At 45.9% G+C, this 21,765-nt stretch overlaps 1 protein-coding gene across 3 annotated transcripts in view; it reads left to right on the top strand.

Moving 5' to 3' along the window:
- The window catches only part of ntn1a (netrin 1a), a 250,868-nt gene that overhangs the window by 151,830 nt on the left and 77,273 nt on the right, over positions 1-21,765 (top strand). For all 3 annotated transcript variants that reach the window (XM_038777495.1, XM_038777496.1, XM_038777494.1), the window contains exon 4: positions 21,382-21,531. In XM_038777495.1, the coding sequence (XP_038633423.1) occupies positions 21,382-21,531 (150 nt within the window). The remainder of the gene's footprint in view (positions 1-21,381; positions 21,532-21,765) is intronic.

Here is a 21,765-nt window from a genome sequence, read left to right as displayed (position 1 = left end):
TTCAGATATCTTTTTGGCATCTCACCCTTCTTCTCAGCTTAGTCTGTCTTTACTAAACAGGTCTCTGTTGTAGTACCATTAACTTCAGACTCCTTGGAAACTTCTCTTCATTCTCTAGTTCCATAGCTAGCTGCTCTTCATACCTCTGCACTTGTTTTTTTTAAACCATTACTCCATGTATAACTATTCCTCCAGCAAAGCTGAGAGAGATGTTCCCTCTCTAGCCTTCTCAACTGCTTCTAGCAGTGCTGCCATTTCTCTCCCAACCTATCTTCAACTGCAATCAAACTAAAACTTAAAAGCTTCTCCAGCATACAAGGCCCCAGTTTCTAAGCAACCACAGCTGGTTTATTTATTCTTCATGCCATAGCCCCCTCTAAGCACAACAGAAACACAGTTGGAACGTAACCAAACCCCACACTTACAATCACCTTTGTCAAGTAAGTTTTACAATAAGCTTTACCCTCCCAAGCACATGAACATTAAATTAAACACACTTATAACTATACCTTATTTCTAATGTTTACCAATACAAATAGAAATCCCTGAAAACTACTTTTGTTTTCCTAACGATATGTTTCTGAAGAATCGTTTTGTAACAGACTACTTGGATGCCCATTATACTGACAGCCATGGTATAGAAATTGCCCCCATAAATTAACTCAAATTGGAGAAGAAAAATTGGTATCCCAAGTCCAATAATCTTATTATCAGAGTAGTCATCCTGAACAAGTGGCGTTGAATGAATTAAGGCTTTTGTTATGGTCATTTTGCTTCAGAATGTTGAAGCAGCACTTATTGCCTGCTGGGTTCATGCACTTTCCAATGTATTAGTCGCACAGACCAGCCAACTTATGCTTCTTCAGCGAGTCTCTTGATTGTATGAACAACTAGAAGCATCTCTTTTGGACCCAGACAGTAAATATCAGCTGGATGTATGAACATGGAGAACATCATAGCCAAATCATCTCTGCAACTGAAATGTATAGATGCATACATTCCAGCAGCAGTAATCATGAACAGGAACACTGGATGTCTTCCCTAACTTTATCCCAGGGTGGTTGAGATCAATTTATTTTCTACAAATGCTTAGCCACTCCAAATGAGATCAGCTAATTCAGCACAGACTGAGAATCAAACTGCTAAAGAGGTTTAAGAAAAATGTTTCCTGTCTCAAGCTAACGTTCTACAGTTTCTTTTGTAAAATATTCACTTCATTTCCATATGGCCTGACTGGTATCATTTCAATAAGATTATATGCAGGTTATGTTGCATGAAACACAGGTAAGTATTCTTTATGTCCATGTGTATTGTCAATTGGTATTGCAATGCAGCAAGTGCAATGATGGAAGAGATCATTCCAATTGCACTTGTTGTCGCCTTCACAGATTCTCTCAGCGTACAGCAAAAAAAAAATAACGATCCATTTTGGAAAATATAAAATTCAATTAGAAATCAAATGGCCAGAATAGTCTCTAGGAGGGAAGAAGGGGAGGGCAGAGTCTCGGGTATATATAAGGTGCTCATGAGGGAGGAAGGGTCCCAGACAGAGGAACTGAAACTTAAATGGGAGGAGGAGCTTGGCGGGGAAATGGAGGATGGGCTGTGGGCAGAGGCCCTGAGTAGGGTAAATTCGACCGCGACATGTGCTAGGCTCGGGCTGTTCCAATTTAAGGTCGTTCACCGGGTCCATATGACGGTGGCTCGGATGAGCAAATTTTTCGGGATAGAGGACAAATGCGCTAGGTGCGCGGGAGGACCAGCGAACCATGTTCACATGTTTTGGGCATGCCCTAAGCTGAGGGGGTACTGGGAGGGATTTGCGGGGGTCATGTCCCAGGTGCTAAAAACAAGGGTGGTGATGAGTCCAGGGGTGGCAATTTTTGGGGTTTCGGAAGACCCGGGCATCCAGGGGGAGAAAGAGGCCGATGTGTTGGCCTTTGCTTCCCTGATAGACCGGCGATGAATATTATTGGCGTGGAGGGACTCAAAGCCCCCGAAGACTGAGTGGTGGCTTGCGGACATATCGAGTTTCCTGGGGATGGAAAAAATTAAGTTCGCCTGGAGGGGATCTGTACAGGGGTTCACCCGGAGGTGGCAACCATTTATTGACTTCTTTGCGGGAGAGTGAGCGTCAGCAGGGGGGTGGGGGGAGGGGGGTGGGGGGGGGGGGGTAGAGTAGAGTAGGAGGGAAAATATGGCGGGTAGTACCGGTGGGAGGGGAGCGGGCTTGTGCAATATGTTACGATGGAAGTATTGAAAGTACGTGGATGTTTGCACACTTTTGCCTTTTTTGATTTCTTTCTGATGATGTCTGTAACTGTTTATAAAGCCAAAAACTACCTCAATAAAATTGTTTATTAAAAAAAAAGAAATCAAATGGCAAAACCATAATCATCAAGTTAAGTGGCCAAATTGGTCTTTATGCAAGAGGCATACCAACAGCTGAATAGTATGGGTGGTCCGGTGGCGCTGTGGTTAGCACTGCTGCCTCACAGCACGGAAGGCCTGGGTTCGATCCCGGCCCTGGGTTACTGTCCATTTGGAATTTGCACATTGTCCCCATGTCTGCGTGGGTCTCAGCCCCACAACCCAAAGATGTGTATTGTAGGTGAATTGGCTACGCTAAATTGCCCCTTAATTGGGAAAAAAGAATTGGGTACTTTAGATTTATGTTAAAAAAACAGCTGAAACGCATTTAAAATTTTTAAAAGGTTATAAAGCACAGCAATCCTGTCCAATTACTCTGCCTTCTGTTGAAAAAACATCTTTTTAGAGAGTAGTGAGAGAGTACTAATTCTGAGTCCATTTATACTGAAGAGTTTGTTTAATTGTAAAGTGTTTCTAACATGCTGGTTCTTGTACACATTAAATTCCAGCGGCCTTGGGTGGCACAGTAGCGCAGTGGTTAACACTGGTGTCTCATGGCGCCGAGGACCCAGGTTCGAACCCAGCCCCGGGTCACTATCTGTGTGGAGTTTGCACATTCTCCCCGTGTCTGCATGGCCATATTAATATCTTTGCGGAGCACAGCATTGAACACTTAACAACCTCCCATAACACCAATAATTTTCAATCTGTGCAAATATTTAATCTAGAAAGACGGCAGATGGAGTTTAATCTGAACAAGTCTGAGATAATGCATTTTGGAAGGTCTAATACAGGTGGGAAATATACAGTAAATGGCAGAACCCTTAAGAATATTGACAGGCGGGGCAGCACGGTGGTGCAGAGAATAGCACTGGGACTACGGCACTGAGGACCTGGGTTCGGATCCCAGCCCTGGGTCACTGTCCGTGTGGAGTTTGCACATTCTCCCTGTGTCTGCGTGGGTTTCGCCCCCACAACCCAAAGGTGTGCAGGTTAGCTGGATTGGCCATACTAAATTGCCCCTTAATTGGAAAGAAAAATTGGGTACTCTTAAAAAAAATTTTAAATTAAAAAAAAGAGTATTGACAGGCATTGATCTGGGTGTACAGGTCCACAGATCACTGACAGTGGAAACACAGGTGGTGAAGGTAGTCAAAAAGGCATAAGGCAAGCTTGCTTCATTGGTTTGGGCATTGAGTACAAAAATTGGCAAGTCATGCTGCTACTGTGTAGAAGCTTGGTTAGGCCACACTTGGAATATAGTGTTTAATTCTGTTCGCCACACTACCAGAAGGATATGGAGACTTTGGAGAAGAGGTTTACCAGGATATTCCCTGGTGTGGAGGGCATTAGCTATGAGGAGAGGTTGGACAAACGGAAGTCTACAAAATTATGAAGGGCATAGACAGAGTGAATAGTAGGAAGCTTTTTCCCAGGGTAGAAGAGTCAATTACTCGGGGACATAGTTTTATGGTGTGAGGGGCAAAGTTTAGAGGAGATGTGCAAGTTTTTTACACAGAAGGAACTCGCTACCGGAGGAGGTGGTGGAAGCAGGCATGATAGTAACGTTTAAGTGGCATGTTGATAAATACATGAATAGGAAGGGTATGGAGGGGTACAGGCCCCAGAAGTGTAGAAGGTTTTAGGTTAGACGGGCAGCATGGTCGGCGCAGGCTTGGAGGGTCGAAAGGCCTGTTCCTGTGTTGTACTTTTCTTTGTTTTTAGTTCTTTGTTCTCTATCATGTTTTAGCCTCTGCATGCAGCTTGAGGTAAGACTATAAGACACAGTAGCAGAATCAGACCATTCGGTCCATCAAGACCGCTCCACCAGTCATGGCTGATATGTTTCAGATGAATCAATTATGATGATTTACAAAACAATAAACTACAACTCACAGGTGGGTGGCATGGTGGCATTGTGGTTAGCGCTGCTGCCTCATGGTGCCGAGGACCCGGGTTCAATCCTGGCCCCGGATCGTTGTCCGTGTGGAGTTTGCACATTCTCCCCATGTCTGTTGTTGCATGATGCCACTCGAATAGGGTTAAATGAACAAAACCTGGGGATTGAACTCACTGAAACCATTAAAGATAGTTCCAACATCTGATTTCCCCAGATATTTTTGGTGACATTATGTCCTGATGATGAATGTGGAGAACTTCCACACCAAACCCCTCACCCAATGACTGTCAACAAAGGTAGAGCAGAATTACCTCAGCCATCTGTTTCTGCATTACAATCAGTCATTTGGAATTGAGGAAGAGATTTTCCAATTGCGGCACACACAAATTAGGAAGATAAACTGCATCATTGAGGCAGCACGGTGGCACAGTGGTTAGCACTGCTGCCTCACTACGCCGAGGTCCCAGGTTCAATCCTGACTCTGGGTCACTGTCCGTGTGGAGTTTGCACATTCTCCCCGTGTTTGCGTGGGTTTCGTCCCCACAACCCAAAGATGTGCAGGCTAGGTGAATTGGCCTTGCTAAATTGCCCCTTAATTGGAAAAAATGAATTGGCTAATCTAAATTTATAATAAAAAATTTTTTAAAGTGCATTTCAAAGTTACTAAAGCTGTACAGTAGTGTGCCCATTGAAATTCTTGATCTGATGTGGGCACCTATGGTTTGTAGTTACAGCTGCCCCAGTCCACTTCATGAGGCTAGTCGGAGTCAATGACTAGTGCAACATAAGTGGTCTGGCATCCTTTCCTACAGAGGCATATTTGCCTGGTTGTTAACCAATCTGATAGGAATTTCCTGCGTCACAGCTCCATTTATTTAGGGCATAGCGTTTTGCTCCAGATTACAATAAATTTGCATCAGTAGCATTTGCCACTAATAACCAAATAAGCTGTAAAATTGCAATGAGTTAGAATTTGAAGCCATAATGTCACTCTGGTTTAGAACTGGTGCTGTATTAAGTTTCCCCAGTTAGCATTAATTGGCTTTTGAAGTACGAGCACTTAAATGATAGTGACAGCAAAACAGACTGCACCACATTGGAATTTGCAATCACCTGTTTTTTGTCCCTAAGACTCCTTCTTTGTCACTAAGGCTTTTGCTGCGCTTATGTGAAGATGCAAACACTTTTGAGCCCAGCTAAAGGTTTTCGTTTAATGAAAGCCTTGATTTATTACCAGAGTGTAAAGCTGAAACCTGTAATGGTTCCCATAGTGAAAAGCTATTGATCAGACAGAAACCTCCCCCCACTCTCCCCCAACCCCCACACACACACAACCCCTCAACAAAGTGTGCTGAACCTAACATATAAAAAACATGGGAGTGACTCATTCCCTAAACACTTGTTCAAACACTCAATCATTGAGTTATAATTAATTCTGTACAATGCTCAACTATACGTATACTAATGAGGCTTCAAGTATACCCACCCAAGACTGTGCACTGAAAGAAAGAAGTAAGACAAGAGACAGATCGGAGATCAGTGATAAAGTGGCTTGGATGCTTTGAAGTACCAGGTGACAAAAAACATTTAATGGAGTAACTGATTCATGGAGTAACTGATGCCTGCCCAACAAAGAGAGTTACAACATGGGTAAAACTATCTTGCTTATTTCAGTTATGCAAAAATCACGAAAATAAGCAACGTAAGAAGCAAAAGGTATTGTTATTACACAGAAGGGCCACAACGCAATAAATTCTATTGATTTATTTGGTGCCGTTAACATAATAAAATGCCCCAAGGAGCAGAAGAAGCGTTATAAAGCAAAATAAGACACTACGCCGCATATGGTGATATTAAATCAGATGTCGAAAAGCTTGGTGAAAGAGGTAGATTTTAAGGAAGGAAAAGAGATAGCAAGGTGGAGAGGTGTGAGAAGAAAATTCCAGGTTTGGAATTCTCCGGTCGTTGCGATTCACTTTTCCCACCGGGAGTGCACCCCTGCCAATGGGTTTCGCGGCAGCGTGGGGGTGGTTACAATGTGAACCCCGTTGACAAGGGTAAGATAGAATACGATAGGAGGGAAGATAGAACCCCACCATCAACGATGAGGGCACGGCCGAGGAAGACGTGGCTGGGGAACCAGAGAATTCCGCCTCAGATCTGAAAAGAGGGAAAGAAACGGGTTAATCTTTCAGGTGGAGCTCTTTCAGCATGATTAGAAAATAACTCAAAAAATCTTAACTCTTGCTCCAGTTTATAAATGGAAGAATTGGCGTCTAGACAGACGGAATCACCATCCAAACTCTGTTGGCCTATGATGGTCAGATGCTTGGCATATGTACATAATCATTCTGCAGAGCTGGGCCTTTGTTCCTAAACACATTTCAGATCTGTTGCTATAAAAAAACAAATTTAGAAGTAAAGAAATAGAATTTTACCACCCAGAGCCCACAAGCTATCGGTCTGAATCCCTGTCTTATTCCACTTTCCATCTGAATTTCTATTCCACGCAGAAGACTAACCCATGGCCCCCACCTCTCCTATAGCTATCTTTCTTCCACCACATCCCTCCCCCAACAAAATTGGTACATTTCAGTATTTCATCAGTGTAATCACTTGCATATTGCATGCACCAGGACTTTTCCAGCTGTCATATCACGTCAAAGCCAAAGATAAAATGAAAACCAGCAGATTCAGTCAGAATAGATTAAGATTAAGTTAACAAAAGAAAAGTACCATGTTGAAAAATTCACTTCGTAATGTCAGGCTCAATAGTGGAGCAATACACAATATTGTTTTAATTATACATGGAGATATTAGTCTTTGAAGGATTTTCTGATTATACAATAAAACAATGCTAGTTGTTTTATAAAGGCACACTGTAGGTTGGGTCCCAAGATTAAGCCCAATGTGCATACAATTTTCAATTAAATAAAACCAGCTGTTTGAATAATTACCATTGCTTCATGATGTGTTATGACCATTATAACAATCTGATAAATACTATTCCAATCAGATAGCACGGTCATTTTCTAGTGAAAGTCTAAGGAACAATGTTGTTTTTAATGATACAAATCACCAGCAGTGTCCACTGATAACAGGGAAAGGGCTTCAGGCAAAACCATGAGAGACATGAGCATGGCTCAGAGCTCGACATCTTTTTTACTCTGTGTCCCAAAAAAACAGATTCCATCTTTTTTTAATACTCACTTTTAATGTCCCTGTTAAAAAAATTAACAAGCTGTTTGGATTATTGGAAAAGCTTCAGACCGTTGATGTGGTGGGAGATTTTTTCCTAATGATTTCTTTCATGTTCTGTAAATCTTGGTTTTAATTATAATGATTGAGCAAGGCTGCTGCCAAGATTAAGCATATTGTTTTGTTTATAAAGGTATGCTTCTTTCATGAAAAACTATGCAGGGATAAATAACCCAGAGAAGTTATTGTAATTATTGTTGACTTCACCTTTGTGTGAAACATTTTTTGGGACACGTTGATGGAGTATTTGTCTGCACCATGCATCATCTGATGGTAAAGACAGAAGGGATTCTGAAGAACACTAAAGTTGTCCGATAGCATAGGAGCAAACTTTTGAACCCTTTGTCCACTTAAAAGCTTCTTTAGTTTTCAAAGTGTGCACCTACCTTCTTTTAAAGTCATTTGCAAACCAAATTCCCTGCAAATATTTTATACTGGCTGTTATAAAGATAAATTAGGGAAATGGACCAACACAGTGAATGTTACCCATTCGTATTACTCTGAGAGTTGAGTTAAAATGTTCTTTGTCTAAATTTTTACAATAATCGTTACAATAGTTCTCAAAACATTTAAAACAACAGACATTTGTCTGCTTTTTGCTTTCTTGCGTTTTGCATTGGTGCCTCCTGCAACCATACTTTATTCCTTCTTCTAGCACAGTCCATGTTAAATGTCAGCAATACTCATTTGCTCCATAATCAGATGAAAGAGATTGGCTTCTGGTTGTCTTTGCTTCTTGACTTGGTTCTGGGTGACTTTATGCCTAATATAATTGAAGAGCTCCAAATTCATCCTTAGAAAACATCAGAAAAAGGATTATGCCCTGCTTCAGCTCTTATATAAAAATGCTGCAAGGGAAAAGTTAATAGACTTGTGGTTATCCACACTTTGGAAGCCCCTTCAGACACTTTCAAAACACCCACAAATCTCCATTGCATTACCAGAAGTCAGAGAGCATGAGACTTGAGCCAAATCCACAGCAATAGAACATAGAACAGTACAAAAAATTTGTTCTTACTTTCAAAGAATACACAATTCTACGTCTCCATTAAAATAACAGACAGAGGGGCAGCACGGTGGCCTAGTGGTTAGCACAACCGCCTCACGGCGCTGAGGTCCCAGGTTCGATCCCGGCTCTGGGTCACTGTCCGTGTGGAGTTTGCACATTCTCCCCGTGTCTGCGTGGGTTTCGCCCCCACAACCCAAAAATGTGCAGAGTAGGTGGATTGGCCACGCTAAATTGCCCCTTAATTGGAAAAAATAATTGGGTAATCTAAATTTTAAAAAAAAGAAAAAAAAAATAACAGGCAGAGGAATTTACATGCATCAAACATTACGATCATCTAATCTTTTCTAGCTTTAGCGCACCGACCCACTGCATTTACTCCAATTGTTCAGATGTAGTATTCCATCGGAAAAAGGGAAAATAAGACTAGAAACTAGAGGTTGTTCAACCATATCACCTGCAAAGTGTACAAGGAAGTATTTACAAATATACAAAAATGACAAACAGGAAAATGCAAATCAGTCCATTGGATCTGTGCTATTGTATTGTTTTGCAGCTAGGCAACCTGATCCCAGTGTCCCTTGCCCACCAGCAGCCATATTACCTCCTGGGAGAGACAAAACAGCAGAAAAAAAAAACACACCAGGTCAATTCTGAGAATAAAGAATTTGGGGAAATTCCCGATCCTCAAAGACAATCAAAACAAATTCTTAGGGATGACAATGGCCATGTGTTCTGCTCTGCATCACTTGACAATATAAGTCTTTTCCAAGAACTTATCCCCTTTGAATGTTGGAGTGAATTTTCACTCACTGCACGGGCTGGCAACTTATTTCCAAGGTAATAAATTCCCTTTGGGGAAAGGAAAACCTTTTGACATCTAACCTAGTTCTAAGCTTCAGTAATTCATACGCATGTCTCATCATTCTAATTTATTTCGTTCAAATAATCTGTCTACAGTCTAGTTCCTTTATCCTTTCAGCTACTTCAAGCAAGTATCCCTGGAGTCTCTGCTTTTCTAGAGTAAAGGGGCTGGGTTAGCACAGTGGGCTAAATAGCTGGCTTGCAATGCAGAACAATGCCAGCAGCGCGGGTTCAATTCCCGTACCGGCCTCCCCGAGCAGGCGCCGGAATGTGGCGACTAGGGGCTTTTCACAGTAACTTCATTGAAGCCGACTTGTGACAATAAGCTATTATTATTATTCGAAAGATCCAGCTTCCTGAGTCTATCATGATAACCAAGGGTTGTTAAATTATACATTAAGCTAGTGGCCCTCTTCTGAACCTTTTTCAAGTCTGCTCTATCTCCCTGATCCTTCCCAAAGAAAACAAACACAAACTATAAGTTTGGATCAGGAAAGGGCAAAGCAGCTAATAGTTCACATTTGTGATGCCATATCTGAAATTGTCTCCTTTCAATGAGATAAAGTTTCCTTTGACTCCACGCTATGTTTTGACTGATTGGTCGCTGTTGTTATTCTATGTTGAGTTTACGTGCTTTCCACATTGTCTGAGGAAACGGCTCTTGTTTGGTTGTGTTTTGTCTTTAAAACCTCACATGCACATACGGCAATGGGATCTGTCCACCAAACCTCATTTTTGACTTCCAAAGGCTTTGTGAGCTGGATAGGCTCTCACCCCACAGGGTCTTTCAGGAGTAAGCTATCACCAATCTGATGGAATGTCTTGGAAGACGCCCAATGGGGAAACTACTGATGCTGCTAAATAATCTGCCCAGGAATCTTGTTCATTTCTAACTTTTGCAAAACATCTGGAAGACTCAGATAAGCCGATCAAATTTAATTACATAATTTTCTGTACTTTAAAAGAGCATGGAAACATAATATGAAAAATAAATAAGATCAGATGCTTGTTTTCACGTATAGAGTGTGACTGTAGCCTTTTTAATACAGCTTGAATGCAATTCAAGCTCATGTAAGATACCAGAAGGTCTACATCAATAGCATGGATGTTGCATTGTACAAAATAAACGTGACAAAGTGGAACAGGCTTTGTAATGCTAGATTGGACTTTCACTGTTCTCTGCCAAGGAATGTAACTCCCCGGATAGTGGGTAGTGATCTTATTGGTGGTACGAAGTGTGTGCCAGGAGCTTCTGTATAATGCGTGACAGAAAACCAGTTCTTAATCTTGGAATCCACTCTTCTTTCAGTTTATATTCATACCACTGGGGTGGAAAATGGAGCATAGGTTTGGGGCATTAAAAGTCTCAACTTTAGTACTCATAAAACTTCCTATTGTCATTTCTGGCAGATGGTGAAAGCAACTTTCCTTAAAATAGTGAGATGTATTTGATGGAAAATGTCGCCTACCTTGACTTTCTAGGTGAGGTGGTGGAACTGATGGAGGCTTGGTGAGAGGCTACAGTAAAACAGATGGCACCTATTTCCCATTACCCTAACACCTACAGATATGGGAAAAGCTTTTCTCAGTTGCATTTTCCTGAGAAGGAGCAGCAACTTGAAGAGGAGGAGAGGGACATTTTCCTCGCTGAATTGCACATTCGTGCTGCACAGATATGTGACTTCCCTTGATTGCCATATAGAAATTAGCATGTCCACTTCCGGTGGCGGCAATGAGCAGTTAAGCCGCACATTCGGCGGCTCCCGCGGAGATCGGACTTTGGGGCTCTTTCCAGGGCCCCCAACGGAGCTGTAGCGGCAAATCCCAACGGGGGAAGAGGACAGGGGTCGACCCCAACGGTCCCATGGTCCGGACCAGGAGTGGGGCAGAGAAAAAACCGAAGAAAGCACCTCTGAAAAAACGGGGGCAGGAAGATAAAATGGCGGCCGGCGGAGGCCTCGAGGAGCTGAGGAAGTGGGCCCAGGAGCAGCAGGTGATTCTGCTGCGCTGCTTCCAGGAGCTGAAGTTGGAGCTGCTGGAGTCCCTGAAGGTAACTAACAGGGAACTGATGGAGACCCAGACAGCCCAGGGGGCTGCGATCCGGGAGCTGCAGCAGCAGGCCTCCGAAAGGGAGGATGAGGTCGTGGCCGTGGCGGGGAAGGTGGAGATGCACGAGGCGCTCCATAAAAGATGGCAGGAGCAGTTCGAGGAGCTGGACAACCGGTCGAGGAGGAAGAATTTGCGGATCCTGGACCTCACGGAGGGGCTGGAGGGGTCGGACCTAGCGGCCTATGTGGTGATTATGTTAAACTCGCTGATGGGGGCTGCTGGAGTTAGAGGGGGCCCACAGAATTCTGGCTAGGAGGCCCAAGCCGAACGAGCCGCCGCGGGCGGTGTTGGTGACGTTTCATCGGTTCGTGGATCGTGAGTGTGTGCTCCGGTGGGCCAAGAAGGAGCGGAGCAGCAAGTGGGAGAACACGGAGGTGCGGATCTTCCAGGACTGGAGTGCGGAGGTGGCGAGGCAGAGGGCCGGGTTTAACCGGACGAAGGCGGTGCTCCACAGACGGAGTGTGAAGTTCGGCATGTTGCAGCCGGCGCGTCTGTGGGTCACCTATAAGGATCGGCACCATTATTTTGAGTCCCCGGAGGAGGCGTGGGCCTTTGTGCAAGCCGAGAAATTGGACTCAAACTGAGGGTCTAGGATGGGGGATGTTGTATAATACTGTATTTGCATTTGCTTGGTTTAGTGTAAGAAGTGGGTTGGCCTTAGAGTGGGTGGGGTGATGTCGTACTGTTTTTGCTATATGGGTTTTTAAGCAGGGGTCGGGTAGACGGGTTTGGGCAGAGGGGTAAACGGGGAGTTCGGGGAGCTGGTGGGGGGGACTGACAATGGGAGTGGCCCTGGAGGAGGCGGGGCCCGGCAGGGCGAAAGCGCGGGCTTTCTGCGCTGGGAGATGGTGGGGGCGGGGCCGGGGCTGAGAAGCACGGGTCGTTGCCGGCTGTTTTCTTTTCCCGCGCAAGAGCGGGGGCAGGGTGGACCCGTTGACGGGCACAATGGAGGAGGGGCTGTCCCACGTGGGGAGGAGCCGAAGGTAGGGCGGGAGTCGCCGGGGTCAGCAGACGTTAGCTGGCTCACGGGAGTGCTGTGGAGGGAGGGGCGCGGCTAGGAGGGGTCCTAGCCTGGGGGGGGGGAGGGAAGGGGGGGGTGGTACCGGGTTGCTGCTGAAACGGTCAGGAAGGGGCTGGAGGACGCAGGGGGTGCTGGAGGGGGGGAGTTGCCGCCGTGGGAAACTAGCAGAGCGGGGGACGCTGGCCGGGGGTGGGCAAGGGATGGGGTATGGCTAATCGGCAGGGGGAGGGGGGCAGGGAGCCCTCGGATCCGGCTGATAACCTGGAATGTGAGGGGGCTGAATGGGCCGGTCAAACGGGCCCGGGTATTTGCGCACCTGAAGGGACTGAAGGCGGATGTGGCCATGCTCCAGGAGACACACCTGAGAGTGGCAGACCAGGTTCGGCTGAGGAAGGGATGGGTGGGCCAAGTATTCCACTCAGGGCTGGATGAGAAGAGGAAGGGGGTGGCGATCCTGGTGGGGAAGAAGGTGTCGTTTGAGGCGTTAAATGTGGTGGCTGACAGTGGCGGGAGATATGTGATGGTGAGTGGCAAGCTGCAGGGGGAGCGGGTGGTGTTGGTGAATGTTTATGCCCCAAATTGGGACGATGCGGGGTTTACGCGGTGTATGTTGGGCCGCATTCCGGACCTGGAGGTGGGGGGCCTGATCATGGGAGGGGACTTCAACACAGTACTGGATCCCCCATTGGATCGATCCAAGTCCCGGACGGGTAGGAGGCCGACGGCGGCTAAGGTGCTGAGGGGATTCATGGACCAGATTGGGGTGGGGGTGGACCCCTGGAGGTTTGCGAGGCCAAGGGCCAGGGAATACTCGTTTTTCTCCCACGTACATAAGGCCTACTCGAGGATTGATTTTTTTTGTCCTGAGCAGGGGGTTGGTGTCGAGGGTGGAGGATGTGGAATACTCCGCCATTGCCGTTTCAGATCATGCCCCGCACTGGATGGACCTCGGGCTGGGGGAAGAGAGGGACCAACGTCCGCTCTGGCGCATGGAGGTGGGGTTGTTGGCAGATGAGGAGGTGGCCGAGAGGGTTCGGGGGTGTATCGAGAGGTAGCTTGAGGCCAATAATAACGGGGAGGTTCGAGTGGGGACGGTCTGGGAGGCATTGAAGGCGGTGATGAGGGGGAAATTGATCTCCATCCGAACCCATAGGGAGAGGGGGGAGCAGAGGGAGAGGGAGAGACTGATAGGGGAGATGGTGCAGGTGGATAGGAGATATGTGGAGGCCCCAGAGGAGGGATTGCTGGGGGAGAGGCGTAGCCTTCAGGCCAGATTTGACCTATTGACTACCAGAAAGGCGGAAGCTCAGTGGAGGAAAGCACAGGGGGCGGTGTATGACTACGGGGAGAAGGCGAGCAGGATGCTGGCACACCAGCTCCGAAAGCGGGACGCGGCCAGGGAGATTGGGGGAGTGACGGATAAGGCTGGTGCGGAGGGGAGTAGATGTTAATGGGGTCTTCAGAGACCTCTATGGGGAACTGTACCGGTCGGAGCCCCCGGTGGAGGGGGGTGGAATGGGGCGCTTCTTGGACAAGCTGCGATTCCCGAGGGTGGAGAAGAAGCAGGTGGAGGGACTGGGGGCGCCGATTGAGCTGGAGGAGGTGGTCAAAGGGATAGGGAGCATGCAGTCGGGGAAGGCACCGGGGCCGGACGGGTTTCCGGCGGAATTTTATAAAAGGTATTTGGACCTGTTGGGCCCCCTGTTGGTCCGGACTTTTAACGAGGCAAGGGAGGGGGGGGCATTGCCCCCAACTATGTCACGGGCGCTGATTTCCTTGATCCTGAAGCGGGACAAGGACCCTCTGCAGTGCGGATCATATAGGCCGATTTCGCTGCTGAACGCCGATGCTAAGCTGCTGGCAAAGATCCTGGCCACTAGAATAGAGGATTGCGTGCCCGGGGTCATTCATGAGGACCAGACGGGGTTTGTGAAGGGAAGGCAGCTGAACACAAACGTACGAGTGCCCCTCAATGTTATTATGATGCCGGCTGTGGAAGGGGAGGCGGAGATAGTGGTGGCATTAGATGCGGAGAAGGCCTTCGATAGGGTTGAGTGGGAGTATTTGTGGGAGGTGTTGGAGAGGTTCGGGTTTAGGGAGGGGTTTATCCGGTGGGTGAGGCTGCTTTACGAGGCCCCGATGGCGAGTGTGGCCACAAATAGGAGGAGGTCGGAGTACTTTCGGCTGTACCGGGGGCAATTGAGCCCCTGGCCATGGCATTGAGGGAGTCAGGGAACTGGAGGGGCCTGGTGCGGGGTGGGGAGGAGCATCGAGTGTCGCTGTACGCGGACGACCTGTTGCTGTATGTGGCGGACCCGGTGGGGGGGATGCCGGAGGTGATGAGGATTCTTAGTGAATTTGGGGGTTTCTCGGGGTATAAGTTGAACTTGGGCAAGAGTGAGGTGTTTGTGGTACAGCCGGGGGATCAAGAGGAGGGGATTGGTAGGCTCCCATTGAAGCAGGCAGGTACCTAGGGGTCCAGGTGGCGGGGAGCTGGGGGGCCCTGCACAAGCCCAACCTCACAAGGTTGGTGGAGCAGATGGAGGAGGAGTTTAAGAAGTGGGATATGTTACCGCTGTCACTGGTGGGGAGGGTGCAGTCCGTTAAGATGACGGTGCTCCCGAGGTTTTTGTTCCTGTTCCAGTGCCTTCCCATCCTTATCCCGAAGGCCTTTTTTAGGAGGGTCAACAGGAGTATCACGGGATTTGTATGGGCGCATGGATCTCCGAGGGTTAGAAGAGTGTTCCTGGAACGAGGCAGGGATAGGGGAGGGCTGGTGTTGCCCAACCTCTGTGGGTACTATTGGGCTGCCAACACAGCGATGGTGCGAAAGTGGGTAATGGACGAGGAGGGGGCAGCATGGAAGAGGATGGAGGTGGCGTCTTGTGTGGGCACGAGCTTGGAGGCGCTAGTAACGGCGCCGTTGCTGCTCCCTCCAACGAGGTATACCATGAGCCAGGTGGCGGCGGCTACCCTCAAAATTTGGTGGCAATGGAGACGCCACAGGGGAGAAATGGGGGGCTCGATGGAGGCCCTGATACGGGGGAACCATCGGTTTGTCCCAGGAAGCATTGATTTCGGACATATACCGGGTAATGCAGGAGGTAGACGTGGCCTCGGTGGAGGAACTGAAGGGTAAATGGGAAGAGGAGCTGGGGGAGGAGATGGAGGAGGGGACGTGGGCGGATGCCCTGGAGAGAGTGAATTCCTCCTCTTCCTGTGTGAGGCTCAGCCTCATACAGTTCAAGGTGCTGCATAGGGCCCACATGACTGGGTCGAGGATGAGTAGGTTTTTCGGGGGCGAGGACAGGTGTGCTAGGTGTTCGGGGAGCCCAGCGAACCACACCCATATGTTTTGGGCGTGCCCAGCGTTGGGGGAGTTTTGGAAGGGGGTAGCAAGGACGGTGTCGAGGGTGGTAGGATCCAGGGTTGAGCCAGGCTGGGGACTCGCAATTTTTGGGGTTGCAGTGGAGCCGGGAGTGCAGGAGGCGATAGAGGCCGGTGTTCTGGCCTTTGCGTCCCTAGTAGCCCGGCGGAGGATCTTACTCCAATGGAAGGATGCGAGGCCCCCAAGCATGGAGGCCTGGATCAATGATATGGCGGGGTTCATTAAATTGGAGAGGGTGAAATTTGCCCTGAGAGGATCAGTACAAGGGTTTTTCAGGCGGTGGCAGCCTTTCCTGGACTTCCTGGCGGAATGGTAGGGAAATAGGCCGACAGCAGCAGCAACCCGGGGGGAGGGGGAGGGGGGTTTGGATTGGGGGGAGGGAGAACTGTGTACATGGGTCTGTGGGATGTGGCGGGTGCTATCTCTTTCCCTTTTGTTGTTTGGGTGCTCTTTTGTTTTTTTTCTAATTCCTTTTGTTTGAAGTTGCTCTTGAAGTTGGGGGGGTATTGTTCTTGGGGTGTTATCGCGGTTGTTTGTTAATAGAGTTAAGATGTTTATATTTTGTAAAAATTTCAATAAAAATTATTTTTAAAAAAAGAAATTAGCATGTCTGCCCTTCCCATCCCATAATCCTCAGATTCGTCTGTGTACACACCAACTCACACCCTTCATATCAGCTCATATCAGCTCATCAAAGCCAATTCCAAATCTTGCCGAGAATAATATTTGCACACGCACCATTAGTGCAATAATAATTTTAATCAAACTTGTTGTGAGTTTGAATGTGAATACCTTTTACATAGTGCCACTCCTTGATCTCAACGTTTGAACTCTTAAGCCTAACCTAGTGTTGCTCCTCGGTGCGAGACAGGGAGGTGTGAGGTAGCTGTTGATGTTTGGGAATTAGAGTCTTTTAGGGAATTAGGGGCTGGTTTAGCACAGTGGGCTAAATAGCTGGCTTATAATGCCAAACAAGGCAGCAGCACGGGTTCAATTCCCGTACCAGCCTCCCCGAGCAGGCGCTGGAATGTGGCGACTAGGGGCTTTTCACAGTAACCAGCCTCCCCGGACAGGCGCCGGAATGTGGCGACTAGGGGCTTTTCACAGTAACTTCATTGAAGCCTACTTGTGACAATAAGCGATTTTCATTTTTCATTTCAACTTTATTGAAGCCTCCTTGTGACAATAAGCGATTATTATTATTTTGGGACTGAGGACTCTATTGCCTGATGACAACTATGACTGCATCTGATTACTACGCCTGGCAAACCAGTCCTGCCTCATTCCTGCCACCTGTACAGACATCAGAGAGTGTTGCTATCATGTGAGATTTGTCACTCATACCAAGCATTGTGATAAATCAGTTTTAATGGCATCAAAGAAGACCCATGTAATACCTGATAGTCCCCCACTCCTAACCATTAACAGGGTAGAAGAGACAGTCCTTACCACAACCACTAAAGCAGGAGTATACACAATCCAAGAAAGAGCTGCATACTGCCCTTTCGTCTCTATCATGGGTCAAACCCTGCAGTTGTCCCTTGAAATTATGTTGGTTATTACTCCAAGGTAAGTGGCAGAATTATGAAGACATTCATTTTTTTACCCAATTCTTTTCTTTTCCAATTAAGGGGCAATTTAGTGTGGCCAATCCACCTACCCTATACATCGTTGAGTTTGTGGGGGTGAGGCACACGCAGAAACAGGGAGAATGTGCAAACTCCACACGGCTAGTGACCCGCAGCTGGGATCGAAGTTGGGTCCACAGCGCCATGAGGCAGTAGTGCTAACCACTGCGCCACCATGCCGCCAGTGAACCCATTCGTAAGGGCATCAAAATGATTCATTGAATTTACTTGTCATCTGTTGCACAGTTTTGGACACAACCTAAATGTCTGTACTTAAGTTTAATTCTTTGAAAGCATTCTTCTTTTAAATGTAGGCCTCATGAGATCTGGATCCTTACAATCATAAGTGGGAGAGTGAAACAACCATGTTCACTTGCACTTACTCACCCTCTGCGTATCACCCAGATGACTCCCCTCGACCACATGCTCTAATTCCCCTCAAATAGATGTCTCTTGGCTGTTATTTGAAAGGAGATAGTGATTGATATCTCATATGCTGAAGTTCTGACAGGGATGAATGTACATTGTCATTGCTTATCTGCTCCAGAAACATCAAGGGACATAAATTTGAAAAAGTAAGAATGGTTTTCCTCAGAATGGAGCTCATGCAATATAAGGAGTGGCATGAGAGTTTCACTGATAGGTAACGCAGGGTGTAACAGGAGGAGAAGCAGAACGCCCTGACAAATTCTTTATTGGCACATGCCTTCCTACTTTGTCATCTCTGACATCATCCTTGTCCTCCCTCCCTGGGATCTGCATGGCTTCCTCCTCATTAGGGTGAGAAATGTCAGCTATGGATGTCCACCACCTGTTGCCAATCTCTTCCATCTGTTGTGAGCTGTCTCCTGCTTGAAGAATAAATGCATACAAATGGAAATGACGTTTCATTCCAATGATACAGAAACACCTAGGTATCAACATGCAGACCAAATAAGGTGTTCTCATACATGCATTCCAAACAAAGCATTTGTGGGAAGTATGCTTGTAAGAATGTGGGTGATGGAACATTTCCAGGCCAAGTATAAAAAGACACTTCATTGTCACATAGACATTGATGACAAGTTAGTCAAGCAATTTAACATACTGGAATACGATGCTTAGTCGAGTGGGGTATTGGGAACCTCTTGTTACCTTGCCTAACTTGGTCCATCAATACACCGCATTGACTGAAAGGACATGCAATTGGTTGTTAAATTGTAATTGTAGGTGGCCAAATCCATTCACTTATCTATCGTAGCTGTCCTTGGGGTTGGCCTTTGTCAGTTCCAAAAAGGTTTCTCCAGAGTGTGACCTCTTGAAAGACCATTCCAACATCCTCAAATTTGTGATGTTGTGCACTGCTGCACTGCGCTCCAATATTTTTCCACTTCTCAGTTTCATGAAAAACTAAGTTTTATGAGGCGAGTCCCTTTAGCTGCTGTAGGGCTTTCATGCCTGCTAGGTTTTCATCCGCCAAGAGCGCAAATTCGCAAGCAGAAATATTTAGCATTCTCAGAACGCACTACAATTTTGTAACTTAAAGAGAAACAAGGCTTTATCGCACCAATCCCCAAGGATGGGTGGAGGGTCCACCCCACCATACTTCTGTCAGTAACTCCAAAGCGTAGGAAAATTCAAACTCTAGTTACTGAAGATCACTCTTTCACAATCCTTAGTGATCTAATGGTCTCACCATTATTTCATGTTTCATCATTATTCATAAGGACTTTGGATTAAATCTCTCACCCACCTGCGAAACGTCAGGGAAAAAGGAGGAAAATAAATACTAAGGTGACTTTAATGATAATGTTGAGATGCATTCTTATAATATTTCCATTTGACTTGGATCAATGATATGTAATAGATTAGTAACAGTCTGAAGACTGTTCAGTGCAGTCACACTTACATTCCTGGCCCACTCAGCTTTCAAATTGCAAATCCAAAAAAACGGCTGCAGTATAAAATCCTGATTTACTAAACATCCAGAAAAGAGTATCGGAAGAATAACACCATTCACTCCTCTGCCCTAGGCTTTGTTTCCCACAATCCTCTTGTTACATCCCCATTCCCCCCTCCCCCCCCCCCTCCCCCCCACCCCCAGGCCATTTATCATTTTATTACAAAGTTATAATTAAATAACAATTGATCATTTCAACTGTTCTCATTAAGTAACTTTAAGCATATGTTTAATGTCAAATTCCTCCATCCGTGAGCATTATTTCAAATGAAAAATAATTTGAATGAAACATTTATACATTACATGACAATTTGCCTCTGTTTCAATGATACAGTATATTGCTACTAAATGTAGGTTTATAGTGCAAATAACTTACCGTACATCTGCTGCAGAATGAAACGCTTTTATTTGATATCTCATAATTAAGAAGATTGTTTATTGCAGCAAACATTTTTGTTTTGTACAATTCAAAAGCTGAAAGTAAGTAGCAATTTAGTAGAATGCTCTTCTAGATATTAGAAATTTATACATATATAATATATAGGAAATACTGTGGGGAAGTTAAAAAACAATGTTCACTTCAAGAATGTAAAGATATATATCTGGACATTTTGCTGTGGGAACAGTGAGTTCACATCAAATGTGGTTGTCCACTATTTAAAAGAGGTTGTAATATCTTTAAAATAAACAGATTAAGGGCAGCATGGTGGCGCAGTGGGTTGGCCCTGTTGCCTCACGGCGCCGAGGTCCCAGGTTCGATCCCAGCTCTGGGTCACTGTCCGTGTGGAGTTTGCACATTCTTCCCGTGTATGCGTGGGTTTCACCCGCACAACCCAAAGATGTGCACAGTAGGCGGATTGGCCACGCTAAATTGCCCCTTAATTGAAAAAAATTAATTGGATACACTAAATTAAAAAAATAAAATAAACAGATTAATGTTTCCAGTAAAATATCGGACAGTGACATTTGGTACGCGTAAAGTGGTAATATTGTAACTATCATTTCCAGGCTATTAGTCATATTCCTGTTCACGATAGATTAAAATAAAAATATATTTCATGAATAATAAAGGAAGAGACATCAGCATAGTAATAAGCTGGGCAGCACGGTGGCCTAGTGGTTAGCACAACCGCCTCACGGCGCTGAGGTCCCAGGTTCGATCCCGGCTCTGGGTCACTGTCCGTGTGGAGTTTGCACATTCTCCCCGTGTCTGCGTGGGTTTCGCCCCCACAACCCAAAAATGTGCAGAGTAGGTGGATTGGCCACGCTAAATTGCCCCTTAATTGGAAAAAATAATTGGGTAATCTAAATTTATTTAAAAAAAGCATAGTAATAAGCTGTATTATACAGACATGCGAAATAAAGGACATACAAATAATTTAAAACCTAACATCAATTAATCGGAGAGTTTTGGTGTTTGAAACACTTTCAACTAATCACAGAATTGGTGTTTATTTCACTGTCATTGAGTGCGCCACATTTTCATGGCGTATCTAACCTTGATCATCCATGTATTGACGATTATTTAAATCTGATTGTTGTTTGTCCAGTGACCAGAACATTTTTGAACTTGCATTGAATGAGTTTGGCAAGTAAATCACTGTATAAATGATACATTGTAGCTTTAGTTACTTTTGTCTTTGTGCCAGTGATGACTTTAGGAGATTTTCGTCGATTAAATATTTCACTGAACACAAAATCACGTTCTCTGAGGGAAGGGTTGAGGCAGGTGGCATGATTTAAAAACTGGTTGTGAGCAGCAACTGAAGAGGCTGCACCACTATCTCTGCGAATCTCTGCTCCTTATTCTCCCTGTTTTGTATTCTTATTTACTCTGAAGCTCTATTATTGTTGGTATATGTTGCCTTTCCTTACCCATTGTTGTATGTTCCTCACAGCATGCGATTGCCATCCGGTGGGTGCAGCTGGCAAAACCTGTAACCAAACAACAGGTCAATGTCCCTGTAAAGATGGCGTGACCGGCATCACGTGCAACAGATGCGCGAAAGGTTATCAGCAAAGCCGATCTCCCATTGCCCCTTGCATAAGTACGTGGACTAATCTTTTTGTCCCTCTAGTTTTGTAGCTTGATCTGAATTGAAATTTGTTTAAGTCTGACAATGAGCTTGAAATGATCAGGTCCAAGAAGCAGCCTTCATTTTCCTAAAGAATCCAGAGAAAGCTTGTCTCTCCTTAGAAGCAATAATCATAGATGCAGCAAAGTCTCTCGAGGCCAACAGCTTTGGTGCGTCATAGATATCATGACTGCACATTATCTGGAC

The sequence above is a fragment of the Scyliorhinus canicula genome, chromosome 18 (genome assembly GCF_902713615.1).
Source record: "Scyliorhinus canicula chromosome 18, sScyCan1.1, whole genome shotgun sequence".
In the NCBI taxonomy this organism is placed as follows: Eukaryota; Metazoa; Chordata; class Chondrichthyes; order Carcharhiniformes; family Scyliorhinidae; genus Scyliorhinus; species Scyliorhinus canicula.
Note: the sequence above shows the minus strand (reverse complement) of the source record. Positions and strands in the feature narration are given on the sequence as shown.